This window comes from Cetorhinus maximus, chromosome 5, assembly GCF_964194155.1.
Source record: "Cetorhinus maximus chromosome 5, sCetMax3.hap1.1, whole genome shotgun sequence".
Classification (NCBI taxonomy): Eukaryota; Metazoa; Chordata; class Chondrichthyes; order Lamniformes; family Cetorhinidae; genus Cetorhinus; species Cetorhinus maximus.
The window spans coordinates 58,481,546-58,503,452 of NC_135883.1; the positions used below are offsets into that span (position 1 = coordinate 58,481,546).

General features: G+C 41.1%; 1 protein-coding gene and 1 long non-coding RNA gene across 3 annotated transcripts in view; one reads left to right on the plus strand and one right to left on the minus strand.

The window, feature by feature from the left end:
* LOC144680666 (uncharacterized) overlaps nucleotides 1–21,907 on the minus strand; it is a 475,346-nt gene that overhangs the window by 339,155 nt on the left and 114,284 nt on the right. The window lies entirely within an intron of this gene.
* Nucleotides 1–21,907, plus strand: part of myom2b (myomesin 2b) — a 175,737-nt gene that overhangs the window by 46,495 nt on the left and 107,335 nt on the right. For both annotated transcript variants that reach the window (XM_078541894.1, XM_078541896.1), the window contains exons 10-14: nucleotides 5,312–5,473; nucleotides 7,853–7,994; nucleotides 9,895–10,094; nucleotides 13,735–13,788; nucleotides 18,093–18,220. In XM_078541894.1, the coding sequence (XP_078398020.1) occupies nucleotides 5,312–5,473; nucleotides 7,853–7,994; nucleotides 9,895–10,094; nucleotides 13,735–13,788; nucleotides 18,093–18,220 (686 nt within the window). The remainder of the gene's footprint in view (nucleotides 1–5,311; nucleotides 5,474–7,852; nucleotides 7,995–9,894; nucleotides 10,095–13,734; nucleotides 13,789–18,092; nucleotides 18,221–21,907) is intronic.

Here is a 21,907-nt window from a genome sequence, read left to right on the forward strand (position 1 = left end):
CTCTCCACTTACAGCGGCTAACATTGGGGATTTAAATCTACATATAGACTGGAAAAATCAGATGGGCAAAGGTAGCGTAGATGACAAATTCATAGAATCTTTTCAGAATAATTTCTTAGATCAGCACATTCTGGAGCCAACCAGGGGGCAGTCTATACTAGACCTGGTATTGTCCAATGAGATAGGATTAAGTAATGACCACATGGTAGAGGGGCCCCTAGGTAGCAGTGATCATAATATGGTTGAATTTTACATTCAGTTTGAGGGAGAGAAGAGTGGGTCTAAGGCTAGTATTTTAAAGTTAATTATTGGCACTTATAAGGGTATGAAAGCAGAGCTAGCGTAAGTGCATGGCAATTTAGGTTAAGGAATAGGTCAACAGAGATGCAGAGGCAAACATTTAAGGAAATATTTCAGAATACACAGCATAGATATATCCCTTCAAGAAAGAAAAATTCCAAGGGAGGACCCAACATCTGTGGTTAACTAAAGTTAAAGATAGTATCAAGCTTAAAGAAAAAGCATATAATTGTGCAAAGTCGGGTGGCAGGTCAGAAGATTGGACAGAACATAAAAAACAGCAACGAATGACTAACAGATTAATAAGGAGGGAAAATTAGAGTATGAGAGAAAGGTAGCTAGGGGTATAAAGACGGATAGTAAGAGTTTTGATAGATTTTTAAACAAGGAAGGAGTTAACAAGTGAGCGATGGCCCTATAGATAGTGAATCTGAGGAATTAATAAAGGAAAATAAGGAGTTGGCAGATGAATTGAACTGGTATTTTGCAACAGCCTCCACGATAGAGGATACCAGCAATATCCCAGAATTAGCTGTAAACCAGGAATTCGAAGGGAGGTAGGAACTCAAGAAAATTATAATCACCAGGGACGTGGTACTGAGCAAATTGTTGGAACTGCGGATTGACAAGTCCCCGAGTCCTGATGGATTTCATCCTGGGGTCATAAAGGAAGTAGCTACTGGGATAGTTGATGCATTGGTTTTAACATCCCAAAATTCGCTAGATTCAGGGAAGGTTCCATTAGATTGGAAAGTAGCTAATGTAACTCCTTTATTCAAAAAGGGAGACAGAAAGCAGGAAACTATAGGCCAGTTAGCTTAACATCTGTCATAGGGAAACTGTTAGAAGCAATTATTAAAGATGTTATAGCAGGGAATTTAGATAAATTCAAGGTAATCAGGCAAAGTCAACATGGTGTTGTGAAGGGGAAATCATGTTTAACCAATTTATCGGAGTTCTTTGAAGAGGTAACATGTACTGTGGATAAAGGGGAACTGGTAGATGCACTGTACTTCAATTTCCAGGAAACATTTGATAAGGTTCCACATCAAAGGCTATTGTGGAAGATAAAAGCTCATGGTGTAGGGGGTAACATTATTGGCATGGATAGAAAATTGGCTAGCTAAGAGAAAACAAAGAGTAGGCATAAATGGGTCATTTTCTGATTGGCAGGATGTGACAGGGATCAGTGCTAGGGCCTCAATTGTTTGCAATTTATATAAATGATTTGGATGAAGGGACCGATGGTATAGCTGCTAAATTTGCTGATGGCACAAAGATAGGTAGGAAAGTAACATGTGAAGAGGACGTAAGGAGGCTACAAAAGGAAACAGATAGGTTAGTTGAGTGGGCAAAGATCTTGCAAATGGAGTATAATGTAGGAAAATGTGAGGTTGTCCATTTTGGCAGGACAAATAACAAAGAAGCATATTATCTAAATGGTGAGAGGATGCAGAGGGATCTGTGTGTCCTAGTGCATGAATCACAAAAGGTTAGTATACAGGTGCAGCAAGTAATTAGCAAACTAATAGAATGTTATCATTTATTGCAAGGGGAATTAAATACAAAAGTAGGGATGTAATGATTCAGTTATAGAGGGCACTGGTGAGACTATATCTGGAGTACTGTGTACAGTACTGGTTACCTTATTTAAAGAAAAATGTAAATGCATTCGAAGCAATTCAAAGAAGGTTTACTAGATTAAATCCTGGAAAGGGCGGGTTGCCTTATGAGGAAAGGCTGGACAGACAAGGTTTGTATCTGCTGGAGTTTAGAAGAGTAAGAGGCAATTTGATTGAAACCTTTAAGATCCTGAGGGGACTTGACGGGATGGATGTGGAAAAGATGTTTCCTCTTGTGGGAGAATCTAGAACTAGGAGTCAATGTTCAAAAATAAGGGGTCACCCACTTATGACAGGGATGAGGAAAAAAAATTTCTGAGAGTTGTGAGAATTTGGAATTCTCTTCTTCAAAAGGTGGTTGAGGCAGAGTCTTTGAATACCTTTAAGGCAGAGACATGGACTCTTGATAAGCAAAGGGATGAAAGATTATGGGGGTAGGTGGGAAGGTGGAGTTGAGGTTAAGATAAGATCAGCCATGATCTTATTGAATGGCAGAACAGGCTTGAAGGGCTGAGTGGCCTACTCCCGCTCCTAATTTGTATGTTCTTACGTTCATATACTTGGATGAGTGCTGCTTGACACCATCCTGGAGAAAGCAGCCTGCTTGATTGGCACTCTATCCACCACGTTAAACATTCACTTCCTCCACCACTGGTGCACAGTGGCAGCAGTATGTACAATATATAAGCTGTATTGCAGCAACTCACCAAGGCTCCTTTGAAAAGCACCTTCCAAACCCCCAACCTCTGCCACCTAAAAGGACAATGCAGCAGATGCATGGGAATGCACCACCTGCAAGTTCCCCTCCATGTCTCACACCTTCCTGACTTGCAACTATGTTCACTGGGCCAAATTCCCAGAACTCCCTCTCTGACAGCACTATGGGTATTCCTGCACTAGACGAACTGCAGTGGCTCAAGAAGGCGGCTCACCACCACCTTCTCAGGGGCACTTACGGCTGGGCAATAAATGTTGGCCTTATTAGTGATGTCCACATAACATGAATGAATTTTTTAAAAATCGCCTTTTATCCTAGATTTATTTAATTAACTGAAGTTAAATTCCTCAGCTGCCTTGGTGAGATTTGAACTTATATCTCTGAACCACAAGTCCGGGCCTCTAGATTACTCTCTCAGAAATGCTATGGCTCGGGGTGGATGATGCTATCACTTCATCATGTTGACCCAGCATTCATATTTCTCACCATTATAAATGCAAGACTGTCAATAAACACAAGGTTAAACTCCATGTTATGAAAAAGATGTTTTCCAGGGTCAATCAAAACTATTTCTGCTGGCTAGGAAGTCTAGGACTGGAGGACATAGTCTAAAAATTAGAACCAGACCTTTCAGGAATGGAATTAGAAAATACTTTAAAAACAACAGTGTTAGAAATTGGTACTCTCTACTGCAAATAGCAATTGATGCTGAATCAATCGTTAACTTTAAAATTGAGATTGATAGATTTCTGTTAGCCAAAGGTATTAGGGGATTTCTGTTAGCCAAAGGTATTAGGGGATATGGGGCAAAGGTGGGCATATGAAGCTAGGTTGTAGATCAATCATAATCTCATTGAATGGCGGAACAGCTCAAGTGGCTAAATGGCCTACTCTGCGGGGGAAAGGCAGAAAAGCAAAAAGTCTGTACAGTTTATTTTTGTCCCTCGCAAGTGATGTAATGATGAGCAACCTTTTTGATTTACAATTGGTTCTATTATGTTTTGCAAACAAGTGTCCAACTTTTCCCATAAACTTATTCATGAGGACAGTGCCCAATTTAAAAAGAAAGCTGCATAAATATTCTATTTCCAGACTTCTTACATGTGGTCACTACCTTACAGACAATCCATTCTTTCCAGGTGGATGCATGGGATAGAAACACTGGTTTACACATCAACCCAGTCAGGAATAAATTCTCATGTCAGAGACCTTCATATACACTGCTCCAGTAGAACAGAAATAGTGGGTGTACTTTCTCTGTCTGGATGCTGCCCATGATATCGACTGACATCTGCTGGCTAGACGCTGAATTGCTGTGTCCTTTTGGTTGCTCACTTGGAGCTCATTATACAACTGTGGCTTTCAGCATAAATGACATGCATTGTTTAACATAATGTTTCTTCTGGGCATGTTTGAAAAATGATACTGATTGATCACATATGCCTTCATTCTTTGCTTTCTGCTTGCAGGAAAACCACAAACCAGGGTTACAGAACATGTTAAAATAAAAGCAAAATACTGTGGATGCTGGAAAACTCAAATAAAAACAGAAAATGCTGGAGAAACTCAGGCCTGACAGCATCTGTGAAGAGAGGAACAGAGCTCTTCTTCAGAGCCCTGAAGAAGAGTCATATGGGTGTGAACCGTTGACTTTGTTTCTCTCTCCACAGATGTTGCCAGACCTGCTGAGATTTTCCAGCATTTTCTGTTTGCATTAAAGAACTTGCTTTTGATTTAGCTGCAAATGGCAAACATTGGGGATCTTACTTAGCTCCTAAATCTTTACATTGTGGACACTTGGAAGCACTGATTCCCAAATCAAACCTATCCATAGTTAATATTGCCAAAACCAGCTCTCTATGAGGGGTGATTGCAATGTTTTACTTTGTCCATTTTCTTTATAATCAGATTTTTCATCCTTCCCTTCTCTGAGGAAAGACTCTATGATGATTTTCCCATGGGCTGCATCACTTAGCAGCCCAGCTGAGAAGAGGAGAAATCCGTGTTTGAAACTTTTATTCTGTCGGAAGATTTATAAGCAGCAGTGATGATGATGATTCACTGAAATATTTTCTTCCAGTACCATCCATTATGAAAATAGATTTCAGGAATGCATGCGCTCAGCCTATTGACCTCGGCCCTTTGCCCCGTGGACTCACCTCAGGATTGTCAGGAACACTGGGGATGGATTTTCAACTTGCTGTCTAGCTGTAAAACTGGTGTTTGCTGATCGGCCATAAATCAGTTATGGAAGTTTCTGATTGTCACCTCAATGGAATGGAGATCAGGCTGCCTCTATAAGAGGTAACCAATCTCCAACCCCAACTTTAAGTCCAAATCACAACTTGAAAATCAACCCCACACAAGGCATGCATTCTGGAATAGATCCCTGCTGAAAAGTGTGGAGTACCTTCAGGATAAATGGGGCTCAGGGGAGCATGGTTAGCATCTTGAACACTTACTATACAAAGGGGAAAACTTACTTTGTGATTGGTGAGGGGCATTGTATCATCAGATGAAATGAACCAGCTAACCAAGCAAGGTACAGTGTTTTTGTTTTGAACTGTATCAATGACATCTTAAGTGCTGTAACTTCATTATCTAGAATGTGTTGCTTTTAATCGCCAAAGTCTGTAACACTCCTGATCCATGGAACTTTTTGTTTCTCCAGATGTTGAGGTAAAGAAGTCCAAGTGGGCTGCAATGTACTACAATGACTGCACTGCTACCCTGACCCTACCTCACCTGAATAAAGATGATGAAGGCCTGTATACATTACGCTTGATAACAAGGGGTGGCATTTCACAGCACAGCGCATATGTATTTGTCAGAGGTATAGAATTTAGTCTTTTGCTCAACCTTATCTGTACAGTGTTTTATTGGCTCCTTACAAACTTTATCTTATTTTCCATCCTCCTCACTTTGTAGTCCCTGATTATGTATTAACATTCATCAAGATGGAAAGCAGATGCCCAGCTTGATGATGATATGCGACTGCTCTCCACCCCCATCGCCCCCAGCAGGAGGCATTGCCCAACACAGTTCAAAGTTTCCCGATTTTCAATATGCCTGTGTTGAATTGGATGAGTGAATTATCTACTCTCCCAATGGAATTAAAGCCACTAACATGCTCACTCTATTTACAGAGTGTATACAAACTGCATTGATATGTTTAGTTATGACATTATCATTAAGCTAGCAGGTATTATTCAGTTCTTTCCTTCAAGCTTTAATGTCCACATTCCCCTCAATGAGCTTGTTGAATAGTTTGAGACCACAGGCTGTAAATCGTGGTTGAGTTAGGAATTGTACTTGCCAGAGTTTGTGGTATTGGTGAGAGAATACCTAATTTGCGTAGTGCAGATGGGCATAAGGGCCGTTTAGGGGGCACAACTCTGGCACCTGCTTGCCCCACAGCCATGGAAATTTTGGCTTTAGTTCGTCGGTAGGGGTGAGGGTTTACACAGGGTACTCCATCCAGCCGAAAACCAGGCATGTTCCTTTCAGCCCTTTGAACAAGAAAGATGATATGCACATTTTTAAAAACAAAACATTCTGCTTGACTTTCGAAGCCCAGGCCCCACGCCTAACCCGAGACCCACTGGAGGGCCCCACATCTCTGCTCCTTATAGAAATCACTACCTGTCCACTCGCTTGGTGTACTGACTTCCACTGAGCTGCCAGTCCCAGGAATGCAAATTTCACAATTTTATAAACAAAGCCTGCAGTCCTGTGTCTATATGTCAAGAATTAATTCAACATGCAGACAAAAGCTTGAAGTTTTCTTAAATATTAAATGTTACATATGCTCACTGGCAACACCTGAGGTCACAAAGGATGTTTTGCCACAGAAGTCAGGTACATTACAGTCAGGTTACTCCTTTCCAGTGGACCCTTTCTCCATCTTCCACCTCAGAGTACAATAGCCTTGTGTTTAAGATTAAGTAAAGGGACATTTCATAATTTCCACCGTGAGCTTCTCTCTTGGTTTTAAATGAGATATAGATAACTCAACATATCAAGACTCAAAAATGTTCCATAATGTATAACACAAACTGTTATATATTTACTGGTACAGAAATGAATAAACATGAGAGATTAGAATTACTCAAGGCTATTTTCTATGACATTTAGAGCCTTACAAATATTGTCATCAACTACATTTGCAGGTTTTAATTCTAAGATTTAACTACAGAACTTAATATAAATTATTATTTGGCATAAAATGTATTTGTCAACCATCAACTAACAGTGGATCCCAGTTTGGCCTGAAGAATGGGAACTCTCATTCTGGGTTGACATTGCCCATGGTTCCATCATCATGGCATGGCAAATAGATGTTCTCTCCTTCATAGGGAAACCAGGAAATTCCTGGAAATGGCAACAGATTGGCTTAATTCATGACGAATTTCAAGAAGTACCGGATTTTAAAGATCATTTATGGATCGAACTGAGTGAACTGAAAGGGCACTTTCTGTTCTAGTTTCGCTCTTTGTCAAAACTAGTTCCTTTAGATTGACGCTGTTAATTTCTGCATGGGTTCTCCAAATCATTTGCTGTAACTTTGGTATCATTGTCCAGGAAAGTAGAGTTAAGGGCACAATCAGATCAGCCACAAATAGTGGACCAAGCTCGAGGGGCCAAATGGCCTACTCCTGCTCCTATTTCTTATGTTCTTTTGTGTTAGATCTGCAGAATCCCTGGAAAAATGGCATATGCTCCAAGGTTTCTACAGGTTTCCAAATTTATGACAACCAATCAGGAGAACCCCTGTGGAAATTCTACTCCTCAAGTTAACAAATTAACTTTTGGTGCTTAAAGTGGAAGGATTTCTTTCTGTTTTAAATTATTGTTTTGGAAAATTGTTCTGCATATCAAGTTCATGGATGTTATCAGTCCTGCGGAATGGAGCACATTTTCATTGGTCCTAGAGCAGCCCAGCACAAGTCAGGCATGTGACTGTGCCTCTGCTCCACTCCAACAATAGATCCCCAAAACAGTCCCTGAAGAGCACCCTTCCTCTGCAGACAGCATTACAGTGTGAATTGCCTGTTCTCTGAAGGGCATATTTTCCAAACCTCTTTGCTAGCCCAAACAAGTCTTCCCATTTTTGATGTAAGTAATATTGGTTTCACTTGTCACACAAAGGATCATTGTGCAAGTTGGTTGGATCATTTTCCTTCCTTATCCTGAATCCTCTTTCTCCTTCCAGATGCAGACACCCCAGTTGTAGGAGCTCCAGGAGCCCCAATGGATGTCACATTTTATGATGCTAACAAGGACTATGTCATCCTCACCTGGAAACCTCCAAATGTAACCAAAGAAAGTCCTGTGATTGGATATTTTGTTGACCGGTATGATTGCCATTGTAAATGTCAGTTATATAACCAGGTCTGGTTAATGTTGTCACGTCAAAGTTGTCAAGTATAGTGTGATTTAGTTAGCATTCATTAATACCGTGGGAGATTCTTCTCATGATCACTTTTTCCATTTGGGATACTTCCTTACCTGAGATAAAGAATCAAACTCATTTGTCCTCAGCCTTTCATCAGAGAGAGGGTGGAAATAAGGGCTTTTATGAAGATGGCAATGAATAGATTCATCTCAGTAAGTTGGTGGGCAGGATAAAAGTCACAGTGGTGGAGATCTGAACGCAGGTCAGTTCTCAACCTTTTGTTTTCTTCACATATTGAAGGCACAATCAATAACACTAATATATACGTGTGTGCCACAGCAGGGAACTGGAGTAAAGTCCATGTATTAAATATAACCCTGCTCAAGCAGTCTGGTAATTACCCTGTGCAGCTTATACTGTTAATCTCCATTTCTGCAGTTGGTGAAGTTCCTTATGGATTTATGCAGGCAGTGAATAATAATAAAATATTTAAATATCTGTGATATTAATGGTTCCCTGTTATCTAAAGGACATATCTATGCCCTGGTAATTTGCTTCGATTGTTTTGCTGACCTATGAAGGCTATGAAAGTTTTTTTCAACCTCATCAAAAATCTCAAGCAAGTTAGTTGAACACAATTTTCCCTTCAACAAATCCATGCTGGCTTTCCATATTTAATAAGGATTATTAAGAAAAGCAGCAAGGATTTGTTAAGGGCAAATCATGTTTAACTAACTCACTTGAGTTTTTTGATGAGGTAACAGAGGGTTGATAAGGGTTGATGTACATGGACTTCCAAAAGGCACATGATAAAGTACCGCACAACAGACTTGTGAGCAAAGTTAGAACACATGGAGTAAAAGAGGCAGTAGCAATATGGATACAAAATTGATTGGGTGACAGGAAACAGAAAATAGTCGTTAATGGTTGTTTTTCAAACTGGAGGAAGATTTATAATGGAGTTCCTCAGGGATTGGTGTTAGAACCCCTGTTGTCCCTGCTACGTGTTAATGACCTAGACCTTGGTATACAGGGCAAAATTTGTGGATGATGCAAAACTTGGAAGTATTGTGAACTATGAAGAGGATAGTGTAGAACCTCACAGGAACATAGGCAGATTGGTGGAATAGGCAGACAAATGGAAGATGGAACTTAATGCAGAGAAATGTGAGGTTATTCATTTTGTTAGGAAGAATGTGGAGAGACGATATAAAATTATAGGATACAATTCTATGATTGATTCTGTATGTGCCCTCAATATCCTCAAGTCTCTGTAGGTTCCCCCTGGGTCCCATAACTCTTTTGATGAGAGTGTGGCCTACTCTGAAACTACCGATCGTGCCCAAGTTTGGAATGCTGTTAGGAGACATGTAGTCTAAACCAAAAGTGATTCCTCCATCCAATTCCTCCCCTACAGAGATTGCAACTTGGCTCCTTCCAATTCCGTGTGGCCCAGATTGGGAACTGAACAGTTCCTGCTCCTTAGCATTGAGCATTGCTTCTCCTGAGTTCAGGACCACCACACCCCTTGACTTTAAGAATTTGAATGTATGCTATAGCAGGAGGGGCGAGCGGGAATAAGGGATGGACAATGAGGTATTGTTGACAAGTTAGTGCAACTTTGCTGGTCACCAGCCAATGGGCTTCAACAGTTCTGCAGTTTTTGTGCACTTAATTAGCTTTTACCTTAAGATGGTACAAGAAAATATGGGTTCATTTGGTATTTTGGGAAAAAGCAAGCATGTTATGTCAGTTCAAGAATAAAATGTGTCTTTGCATTCAGGATTTTGCCTCATGAGTTTTGTGCAGATGTCCATGCTTCTCACAGAATTGTATGAGCATTACCATTCTTTTTGAAGGTGTGAAGCTGAAACTGACAATTGGATCCAGTGCAATGATGCCCCAATTAAAATTTGCAAATATCCTGTGACTGGCCTATTTGAAGGACGTTCCTATATTTTCCGTGTGCGAGCAGTAAACAAGAGTGGTATCAGCAGACCTTCCAGAGTCACAGATGCAGTGACAGCCCTTGACCCTGCTGATCTTGCTCGGCTGCAAAGTGAGTATCTTGCATTCACGGAATGTATCAGATAATTACACACTTAAATATTCCTGCCTGAGAATAGATTTTCATTTTTATTTGCAAAGAGGAGCCCGAATTTCAGATTTCAGGTATTGCAACACAGTTAAAAGTGACTCTGTCAGAAATGAGGGGTGGTGCCCACAAAATTTTGCCAAAATCTCTCCTGAAACACGCAATGTAATGTTGGATATACCGGCAGTTTAAATTAGGATAATCCCATGCCCTACCGTACTTTCAGTGCTTCATACGTTCAGGGCTGTTTGTTGAATTATCAGCTATTTTGAAGGTTTGGTCAACTCCTGGTGGTTTTCTGGGTTGGCATGTATGGGTGAGGCATGCAGACGGCAGCTGTCAAGCATGGCACAATATCTCTCCCCATGTAAGTTTCACTTGTGGGAGGAAAAGGGGAGGAATCATTAAAAAAAAAAGTCATGGTCATACACATCTAAGATAACTTGTCACTCAAATCATTCCAAGCTATGTTCGTGTTTAAAGTGTAGAAAATGGGGGTACTCCAATGGGTACTAGTCCAAAGAAGATACATTTGTAAAACTTTGTTTGTTGGCAGTAAGATTCCAGTTTGCTACGGTGATGATTATAGCAGGCAAGAGTATTTGTGATAGTTTCTGACCTACTGTGTCACTGTCAGAATGCATGAATAGAATGGAGAGCAGTGAAACATGCTGTTAGGGACTCTTGCACTGATGAGTGGAACGTGATTGACTCCCCCAAAAAAACAAGACTTTTATTGCCATTTTCACTGTTTCTTGGTAACTCACTTCCAGTGATTTACAGTCATAAGCAGGGAATGTTACAGGCGAATAGAAAGAGTCCATTATCTGTTGGGAAATGGAGCTATCTTACTCATTTCTTAAAATGTATACAGTGTTTGGTAATCAGGTCTGCAATAAGTAGTGCCACAAGGCAGTAGAACACCTTCATTGACCATGCTGCAGACAGCTAGAATGCTGTTTCAGTGCCCCCATTATACAGGGGTTGAAATTGCTCATTCAGCAATCCGCATGGGGCCGTAAGCCAAGAATGTTGTACGTCAAGTAATGGCTACACTCTAATGGTGAAAGTGTGACAGTATTTATTTTCAAAATTCATAACATCATTGGTAATTACATTGCTTCAGCCTCCATAATAATGGCAACTGACACTTCTGTAGAATCTTTAACATGAGAAAATGTCTCAAGGTGCTTCCTAGAGGTGGAAAAAATTTAACAGGACATTAAGCAGTGATTGGAGAAGGGTTACAACCATTCAACAAAATAATGGACAGGAGAAGAGAAGCTGGCATACCAAACCTGCCTCACACAGTCTAGATGCTTACAGCATCATGATTCAACCGCCCACCCCATCCTGCTGCACACACCCACGCCCCCCCATGCAATCTCCTGAGAGAGGCAAACAAAGAGAAAAACCCAAAGGGCAATTAAGGAAAAAAAATCTGCTACATTTTTTGCCTACCCCCTTGGTCCAGGAGATCACACTAGCCATGATTATGTTGCCTGATATTTCACCTAACTGATTATATTGAAGGATAGGGGAGCCAATAATTGTTTTCAAGGATAGTGCTGATGAAGGATTGGGACTTGGTGCAGGACAGGGTGTGAGTGGTGAAGTTTTAGACAAGATGCAGTTTGTGAAGGATGGTTAGGTGGCCAGCATGGACAGCATAGTAATAGTTTTCCCCTTTTAGCGGCCAGCAGGCAGATTGTGATTCCCAGCCCTCCCCAATAACCCTACCAAGAAACCCAGTCCATTTTAAGGACTGGGCTTCGTCAGCACTTGATCAACAGACTGCAGGTGGAAAAGGAATGGCTGAGGGTAGCCTGTCACCCATTGGTTGGCCAAGGCAAGATTTCAACGGGCACAGGACGGGTATGAATGAGGCAGGAAGTCATTCCCTACTACCCTCTGGGTGGTGCTACACAGTGTCTGCCAGGTTAGAGGCCTCAAAATCTACCTGATTGAGTCTGGAGCAATGAAAGGCTTGAAGATAGATTCAGTCGCAGTGGGAAGTGAGCCAAAATAATGGTGAGGCTAATAGGTCCCGCTTGTATTCATGTGCAAATGCCACAGCAACTTTAGGTACACGATTAAGTGTGGAAATTGAGAAGTTCCTGTTAGAGATCTGCCCTGTTCAAATGTGCTGAGGGGCATGAAGTTCCTGTACCTGTAGTGTAGATTCTAAATAAACTCTCAGGAGCAAAGCCCAGGACAAATGTAAGTGATGTTGGGTGAGGGGCTGATGGGGTGCAGGGTGTTGGAAGCAAGGGCAGGGGGATGGGTGGGTCTCAGTGGCCCACCCCCTTCCGGATGTCCAGCGCCCCCCCATCTCCCCACTGGCCCCTGGTGGTGACAAGCTGCCCGCAGGGTAGCAGCTGTCCTGCTTGCCGCATGGTGACAGGCCACCTGCAGCTGGATTAATCCCAGCAGTGGAGGGATGAGACACTTAAGTGGTCCTTAATTGGCTACTTAAGGGCCTCCATCGGTCATCGACCATGGGCCTTTCCACCCAGAACTTAATTCAGGTAGAGACAGGAAGACGGCAGGATTTGGGTATGCCACCATCCCACCTCAGTATATGTGCTTCCCACCTCCAAGCTCACCATCAGCAAGAGCACAAGATGCCATGAATGGTGCTTCAATGGGACATCTGCTGTGTTCCTAGAAAGAAGTGTTGTCTGCATTCAAGGGGACTAAAGTGTTTTTCCTTAAATTGAACTGAAGATTTTTCATCCTCCTTCCACACCAGAAGAGGGGGAGGGGTGGGGGCAATGTATCTACTGCTAGATCCTCGAACAGGGCTATCGACAGGCTTCCTACCTTGACCCCATTATGCGCCTTCACCCCTATTCCACTGCTGGCAGAGGTCAGAGGAGATTTGGCTAGTTTTCTTTTGGCCCAGCTTCCTCTGTCATTCAAATATGGTGAGGCAGTCAAGCATCTGAGCCCCCTACTTGAGGATGATCAAGGAGAGCAAGTGATGGGGGAGGAAGGAAAATTTCCTGGGATGTTCTGAGAGGTGGGGATGGGACATTAGGCCCTCGCTGCTTTACTTCCTTTATTTTTGGAACGTGTAACAGAGGGAAGTACAGCCCTATGTCTCCCAGTGGAGTGGCATGATATGGGGGGAACCCGCGCAGTTTCATTACATTAAAAATTTGAATACTGTATTTTTTAAGAAGCTGTTTAATTACTGCTTGTATTATTGCACTTCAGTTTTATTTCAAATGTTCTTATAATGGCTCTGGTTAAATTTGGTGGTTCTGAAATGTGCTTTGATTACATTTTGATTGCCATTTCACTTGTGTTCTCATATCGCATGTCCCCAGTTGAAATGGTTAGATGGTTGTGCCCATATCCTTCTGAGTGATACTATTGCTTCAGTCTGGGTTGTCCCCGTCAATTCATCTCGTCAGGATGCGGTGCTGAGCTTGATGCCTGACTGTGATTGGGGAATGTCAGCTCAGCCTGAGTTGAAATGCCCCGTTTCATGGTCCATGGTACAGAATGCATTGCATCAGCAAAAGCACCTGACTGGGTGACTCTTGCGGTTATTTTTTCGATACTGATTAACAAACTTTATTGTTATTTCTTTCCTCAGCTATTTATTTTGATGAAAGCAGACAAATCGTTATAAGCCAAGATGACTTGGAAGGTATATTCAATTCTATACATTATTTACTCTAGTTGGTAAAACCTGGATGTTACAAAAAATATTGTATTATTGACTGATAAATGTGCGTATATCAAATTAACCAAAGTAATAGGGGTTAATCTTTTCATTTCAAATTGATTGTTGTCTCAATGTAAAGAGCACATTGGAGTAGATTTTGCATATAACCATTTTTACTTCCATTGAAGTGAATAGAAATAAAAATATGGATGGATGTAAAATGGACTGTCTACTTGCTACCATTTCATGCAAAGTCAAAATCTACCTCAATGTTTATATAATTCATGGTAATTTCCAGGCTAATAATATCTGGCATTATAGGAAGTCAGTATTACAACTTTCTTTACACAATACATTGGAACTCCAATATAATTCCAACGTCTATTCCACTTCAATGTATCACCAGTAAAGATTAAGACAAGGTCAACGGTAAATGAAAGGAGGTCTTGTGACGCAGTGGGTAGTATCCTTACCTCTGAGCCAGAAGCTCCACTTTCAAATCCCACTCCAGGATTTGATGGCCATGGAAGGTGCGTTCATAATGTGGCAAAACAGGTTGGTTATCAACTTGCAAATCCTCCCAACATGCTTATGGCAGGTGGGATAGACTCGTGGTCAGCCATAGCAACTTGTTTGAGGAAAAACAAGCTGTGGGAAACAGATATAAACATGTGCTGTGTCTGTTCCATGCAAGTCTGGAGTCAGAAAGTACACCATGGGCTGAATCTTTGGCTCGGCGAGCGGGGGCAGGGCCTGCTCACCGAAGCGTAAATGTGACGTAGGGCATGCGTCCCAATGTCACTGCACGTCATTTAGATTTTCAGTTCGGTGGGCGCACAGCCAACTGTCAAAGGCCTGTTAAGGCCAATAATGAACAAATTAAGCCTACTGAGAAAGGTGCCCGTCCAACCTTAAGGTTGGTGGGCAGGCTAAGAGCCCAGGTGGCCTTCGCATTTTTCATGGAACCTCATCCACGGGCGGGGTGAGATTTCATGAAGGGTTTATAAATTACATAAATTTTTTCATTAAAGTTCATTGACATGTCCCAGCTCATGTGACACAGTCACATGAGGGGACATGTCTTAAAAAAATTTTTTCTCTTTATTAAAAGTTTTGGAACTTTAAACTAATGAGGCAGCTCAGATTTCTACACTCTTTTTCGCACGCATGCCCCAACTCAGGGAATCCTCCCCCCCGCCCCCCACCCCCCCCCCCACCCCAACCACCCGCACATGGAGCGCACAGCGCTTCCGGGCACGCATTGCGCTGGGCGGGCCTTAATTGGCCTGCCCGCGTAAAATGGCGGCGCTGACATGATCGGGGGCACCTGCGCCCGCCCCCCCACAACCTCCCAGTGGGGGAAAATTCTACCCTATGTCTAAAGGCAAATGGTTGTTGGGTTTAGGTTGCAATTAAATCATAAGATATCAGATTGATATATGACTTTATTAATGTTGTGCCCAACTGAGCAGGCAGCTCAGAAGAGTCGATCAGAACCATTGTTTAAAAAAAAAGCAGCAAATAAGTAGTTGGCCAGATTTACATGCTGGGGATACTCTGCGTAATTTGGATGTTGATCCTGTTTTCCCAAAGTGACAGATAGCTATTTCCCTGCTTTATAATCATTTACTTACCTGTATATTGTCACGTTTTTACAATTTTTACAATTCATTCAAATCATCAAATTTCAGTTTGTGAGCTTTAAATCATTGATTTTAATTTTGTTGGGCATCTTATGATCCTTGAGTCATTTAACAGGCACGATGAAAGGGGCGTCATCTAATTAGATCCTGTTCCATTGTCTAAGGTTATCCTTGTTTTAGATAGTCCACTATCTTCCATTATAAATGTCTTTGCCAGAATTCCTTCCTGTGCAGCTGGTATGGTAAGCTATTTAAATTGTGAAACATCTGTTTCCTGTATGATTTGCTCAAGATGTTTAATCCTGAGTTATGTGCAGAAGCACATACTGTTTCCTTAGGTTAGTTTCTTTATCCACATTCCTACACTGTATCCTACTATAATTTTACCTTCAAGCGTTCTGTCTTGGTTTTGTAAAAACCAAGAAGCAAATATATGTTCTCCAACAATAGTGAAGGGTAAACAATGGCAAAGAGAAATAAGGCAGCTGGGATTGTTGAAGTTGAAAGTAAAATGGACTGTGATCACAGAACCAGAATCACAGAATGGTTATAGCACAGAAAGGAGCCATTTGGCCCATTGTATCTGCGCTGGCTCTCCGAAGGAGCATTTCACCTAATGCCACTCCCCCCTTCTCCCCTTAACCCTCCACATTCTTCCTTTTCAGATAATAATACAATTCCCTTTGGAATGTCTTAATTGAACCTGCCTCCATCACACTCAGCCAGTGCATTCCAGATCTTAAACACTCACTGCATGAAAAGGGTTTTCCTCATGTCACCATTGTTACTTTTGCCAATTACCTGACGGTAAAAATAGTAACATACTGGTTTGAAAAACGACTGCCACCCCTAACCATTTTAAGGCAATGCATGAGGAAAATTTAAAAGAGCCAAGCTCTGCAATCAATGTTCATGAAACAGGTTATCCAGAAGAAGGACTTTAGGAATAGGAACTAATCTAGTTGCGGGAATGTCAGCCTTTGTAGCAATGTGTTATCTTCTTCTACCTGTCTGTCCTTTACCACTTATTCTTTTTATATTTGTAATATCTGTTTATGATGTTGGATCTTTACACTTACATTTACTTCCGTCTTGTTGGGGTTGACTGGATTCTTGATCTAAGCCTGCAAGCACTGCGTTCTGATGTAATGTCTAAGCACCAATATGCTTTATCAGATCACAAATAATGTTCTTTTTTAATATCATCTCACAAATGTTTCTCTTCTAGGCTATTTAGTAAGTGTGTACAACTTTTACTTTCTTATTTTCCTTGAAATATTATGACATAGATTTGCAGTAGTAACGATCGTAAAACTGTCTGTGTACACTGTTATTACACCTCTGAAACTGAAAGCAATTTCTGGAGTATGCATATGCACACAGTTAAAAGTGAAACTCCAAAAGTTGCTGTCAGTGAATCTGCCCATCTCCACAGGGTATGTTGTTGAATTCACCACAGATGGAAATCAATTTGAAATCACTGGACTGATAAAAATTTCCCCCTTTATGCTGTAATATCACTGTTATAAACCCTTCTAAAAGTTACATCTTGTTAATGAGTTGTAACTAGATCTTTAATGTCATAATTACTACTGAACAAATTCTGTGACCCTGGAAAACCAATTTGACATTTGTGTAACATCAAAGTTTTCTATTATGATAAATTCATAGATTTTTAATATAACAAAATCTTAAACTTTATTTATTATATTTTAGCTTCTAATATATATATTCCAAACTGTATATTGCTGTCTAAAATTTATTTTTTAAAAAAGTGAAGGATAGCAGTGAATTTTATTTCCTGGTTTGCTGTCTGTGAGAATTCTTCATTATGATTGGCTGTTCATGCAGCTTGATGACATCACTGTTATTGGACTCTTGGAGATCCCCTTGACTTGATACCAGATTCAAATGAACATCAGGAAAGGTGAAATTCATACGACAGGGATCGATGTGGGTAGCTTTCTTTGAGATCAGTGGCAAGTGCATCACTTTGCCACTGTCCACAAAATCTGGGCGATTATATTTGTGATCCTGAGTAATTTTTATGCAGACCCATAGCTAATTTTTGAAATACCCTTTTACCTGTTCAAAATCAGGCACATGTTAAGAACATCAATTGATAATCCTCATGCATTTAATGCAAAAAGAAAATGATCAAGTTCTTAATTATTAATTCCCAACCTGAACTTTTCTTACCCATCTTTGTGGAAGGTGCTAATGTCTGCTGCTAGGTGGTTCCATGGGTCTTCCCCTTTCTCTGGTGCCTCATCCAAGACATACTTAGTGGACAAGCTTGAAAAGTGAGCACTGACTTCTGCTGATGAACTGTTAAGGATGTCACAACCAAAACCTAATTCTGCCCTCAAAAGAATTTCCCAAGCATGCACTAATCATTGAATAGTGATCAGGAATTGGATATGTGGTGGATATTTTCCTTTGTAGTTGAATTGCACAAATCTATGCCAGGCTCAGCAACAACCAGAGATTGAGCCTGGGATTTGCATGGTGTGTCTGATTTAGTGCCCCAGCGGAGTTTCTTTTCAGGCAGTGCTATGACTTACATCCACTTTATGTTTTTTTAGAGTTTTAGTACAGAGATGAAAACTCTTGTACCATTTGCTTCTTATCTCTATTCCACAGGGGATGTAAAACCTCCAGGGATACCCACAAATGTCCATGCAGCTGAGACCAGCAGAAATTATGTTGTACTCAGCTGGGACCCACCTGAGCCACGTGGCAGAGAACCACTGAAGTATTACATTGAAAAGGTACAGAGCATTTGTTCATGCTTCAGTCAGAAGTTTTTGTAATAATTTATTTTTCTGAACCAATTTTTATAATATTGCTCCTGCTTTACCAAATTAAATTATCATACTAGATTAAAATAACTTTTGAATTGTTAATCTATAACCTGAGCCTAGAATGTTTGTTCAAAGTGAGTTTTTTGCTGGTCAAGCTGATAGTTAGATGAGGTAGGATGGGAGAAGGCGCAAGAGCATAAACGCCAGCATGGATGGATTGGGGCAAATGGTCTGTTTCCCTGTTGTATATTCTATGGAATTTTATATAAGATTGAGGGAAGGGGCTGTAGTCATTGCAAAGGGACAGCGACAAAAAGGGGATATGGTACAAAAGAGTTACACTAAGGCAAAAATTGAACCATGCTGTGTCCATTCTTTAGAATAAGAACAAAAACCCCAGTACAAAGGCAAAATCTTGCGGATGCTGGAAATCTGAAAAAAAAACAAAATGCTGAAAATAGTCTGGCAGCATCAATGGAGAGAGGAATAGGTGAAAGGTCATTAACCTTAAATGTCAACCCTGTTCTTTCTCCACAGATGCTGCCTGACCAAATATCTAGTGTTGTTTTCCATGCCCCAAGGAACCTGAAGTATGGCATTTTGGCTTGGGTGATATTCAGACATCCCCAGCCACTTAAAACAGGCAATTATATGAGACTGAACCAGACTGTTCACAACCTTGGACTCATATTTGACCCCAAGATGGGTTTTCGATCACATGCCATTATAAAATCTGTTTATGTTCACCTCCATAGCATCACCTGAATGCATGCACCCCTGCCTCAGTGCATCAACTACTGAAACACTCATTCATGCCCTTGTTGCCTCTAGACTTAAGCATTCCAATGCACACTTCACTGGTCTCCCACATTCTACGCTCCATAAACTTGAGCTCATCCAAAACTCCGGTCACCCATTACGCCTGTGCCCGCTGGCTTACATTGGGTCCCAGTTCGCCTCAATTTGAAAATTCTCATGCTTGCTTTCAAATCTCTCCATTGTCTCAACCCTCCCTATCTCTGTAATCTCCTCCAACCCTATAATCCTCTGAGATAAACACCCTTCCAATCCTGGCCTCTTCAGCATCCACGATTTTAATTGCTCCACCATTGGTGGGCACACCTTCAGCTGCCAAGCCCGAGGTCTGGAATCCTCTCCCTAAACTTCTCTGCCTCTTTATCTCTCTCTCTCCTCCTTTACACACTCCTTAAAACCTGCTTCTTTATCAAAGCTTATGGTCTTCTGCCTTAATATCTTAAGGATTGTATAAGATTATTTTAAGGATAATATAAGATTAAAGAAAAGGCTTTAAAAATTGCCAGAAGTAGTAGTAAACCTGAGGATTGGGAGGTTTTTTTAGAATACAGCAAAGGAAGACCAAGAAACTGGTAAAGAAAGGGAGAATAGAATATGAATGCAACCTAGCTTCTATAGGTATGTAAAAAGGAAGCGTTTGGCTAAGACAAATGGGGGTCCATTACAGGCAGAGTCAGGAGAATTTATAATAGAGAATAAAGAAATGGCAGAGAAGATAAATGATTACTTTGTGTCTGTTTTCACTGAGAAAGATACAGGAAATCTCCCAGATTTAGAGATCCAAGGGATTAGGGAGAATGAGGAGTTGAAGGAAAATAGGGTAAGTAAGAAGGTTGTACTGGAGAAATTAATGGGATTGAAAGTTGATAATCCCCGGGACCTGATATTCTGCATCCTAGAGTGTTGAAAGAGGTTGCTTTAGAGACAGTGATGAAAATGATTGGTGATCATTTTCCAAAATTCTATAAATTCTGGAATGGCTGCTGAAGATTGGAAGGTAGCAAATGTCACCCCACTATTTAAGAAGGGAGGGGGAAGAGAAAACAGGGACCAATAGACCTGTTAACCTTACATCAGTTGTAGGGAAAATGCTAGAATCTATTGTGAAGGATGTGATAAACGGAAACTTGGATAATCAAGATCTGACTGGGCATAGCCAACATGGATTTGCGAATGGGAAATCATGTTTGACGAACTTGTTGGAGTTTTTTTGAGGATGTTACTAACAAAATTGATAAAGGAGAGTCGATGGACATAGTATACCTGAATTTTCAGAAGACTTTTGATAAAGTCCCACACAGGAGGTTGATTAGCAAAATAAAAACACATGGGATAGGAGGTAATATACTGGCATGGATTAAGGATTAGCTACCAGGCAGAAAACAGAGAGTAGGAATAAATGGGTCATTCTCATGTTGGCAGGCTGTGACTAGTGGGGTACTGCAAGGATCAGTACTTGGGTCCCAGCTGTTCACAATATATATTAACGATTTGGATGTGGGGACCAAATGTAATATTTCCAAGTTCGCGGATGGTACAAAGCCAGGTGGGAATGTGTGTTGTAAGGAAGATATAAAGTAGCTACAGGAGGATTTGGACAGACTTAGTGAGTGGGCAAGAACATGGCAGATGGAATATAATGTGGAAAAATGAGAGGTTATCCACTTCGGTAGAAGGAATAGATGTGCAGAGTATTTCCTAAATGGTGAGACATTAGAAAGTGTAGATGTACAAAGGGACCTGGGTGTCTTTGTCCATAAGTCACTGAAAGCTAACATGCCAGTGCAGCAGGCAATTAAAAAGGCAAATGGAATGTTAGCCTTTATCGCAAGAGGATTTGAGTGCAGGAGTAGTGAAGTCTTGCTTTGATTGTATAGAAGCTTGGTTAGACTGCACCTGGAGTACTGTGTGCAGTTTTGGGCCCCTTACCTCAGAAAGGATATTATTGCCATAGAGGGAGTGCAACGAAGGTTCACCAGACTTGTTCCGGGGATGGCAGGACTGTCCCATGAGGAGGGATTGGGGAAACTGGGCCTGTATTCCTAGAGTTTTGAAGAATGAGAGGTGATCTAATTGAAGGCTACAAAATACTTAAAGGAATAGACAGGGTAGGTGCAGGTAAGATTTTTTCCCCTGGCTGGGGAGTATAGAGCCAGGGGACACAATTTCAAAATAAGGGAGAAGCCACTTAGGACCGAGATGAGGAGAAATTTCTTTACTCAGAGGGTTGTGAATCTTTGGAATTCTCTACCCCAGAGGCCATGGAAGTTCAGTCATTGAGTATGTTTAAGGTAGAGATTGATAGATTTCTGATCAACAATAACGTAAAGGGCCATGGAGATAGTGCAGGTAAAAAGCATTGGTGTTCGATCAACCATGATCGTTTTGAATGGCAGAGCAGGGTTGATGGGTTGAATAGCCTTCTCCTGTTCCTATGTTCCTAAGTTCCTATTATGTGGCTTGGTATCAAACAAAGTTTGATAGTACTCCTATGAAGAACCTGCACATGTTTTACTACATTAAAGGTGCTACATAAATACAGGTTGTTGTTGTTAGGTGCCCTTTTTATATGTTAATGAAGGGCCTAACACCTGTTTCAGGACCTTTCCCTGCAGAAGTAGGCCTGAGCAGGAAATGCACTGGACATACTCCTTTCAGGTTTTTACATCCTTAAAGGGGTCGCTGGAAGCTGCCATATTAAAAAGTATTTTCTTTCTAACTTACCATAATGAGGAGCTGGGGCAGGCAGGAACATAAGAAATAGGAGCAGAAGTAGGCCACTTGGCCCCATTAACGTGCTCCATCATTCAATAAGATCATGGCTGATCTGATTGTGGC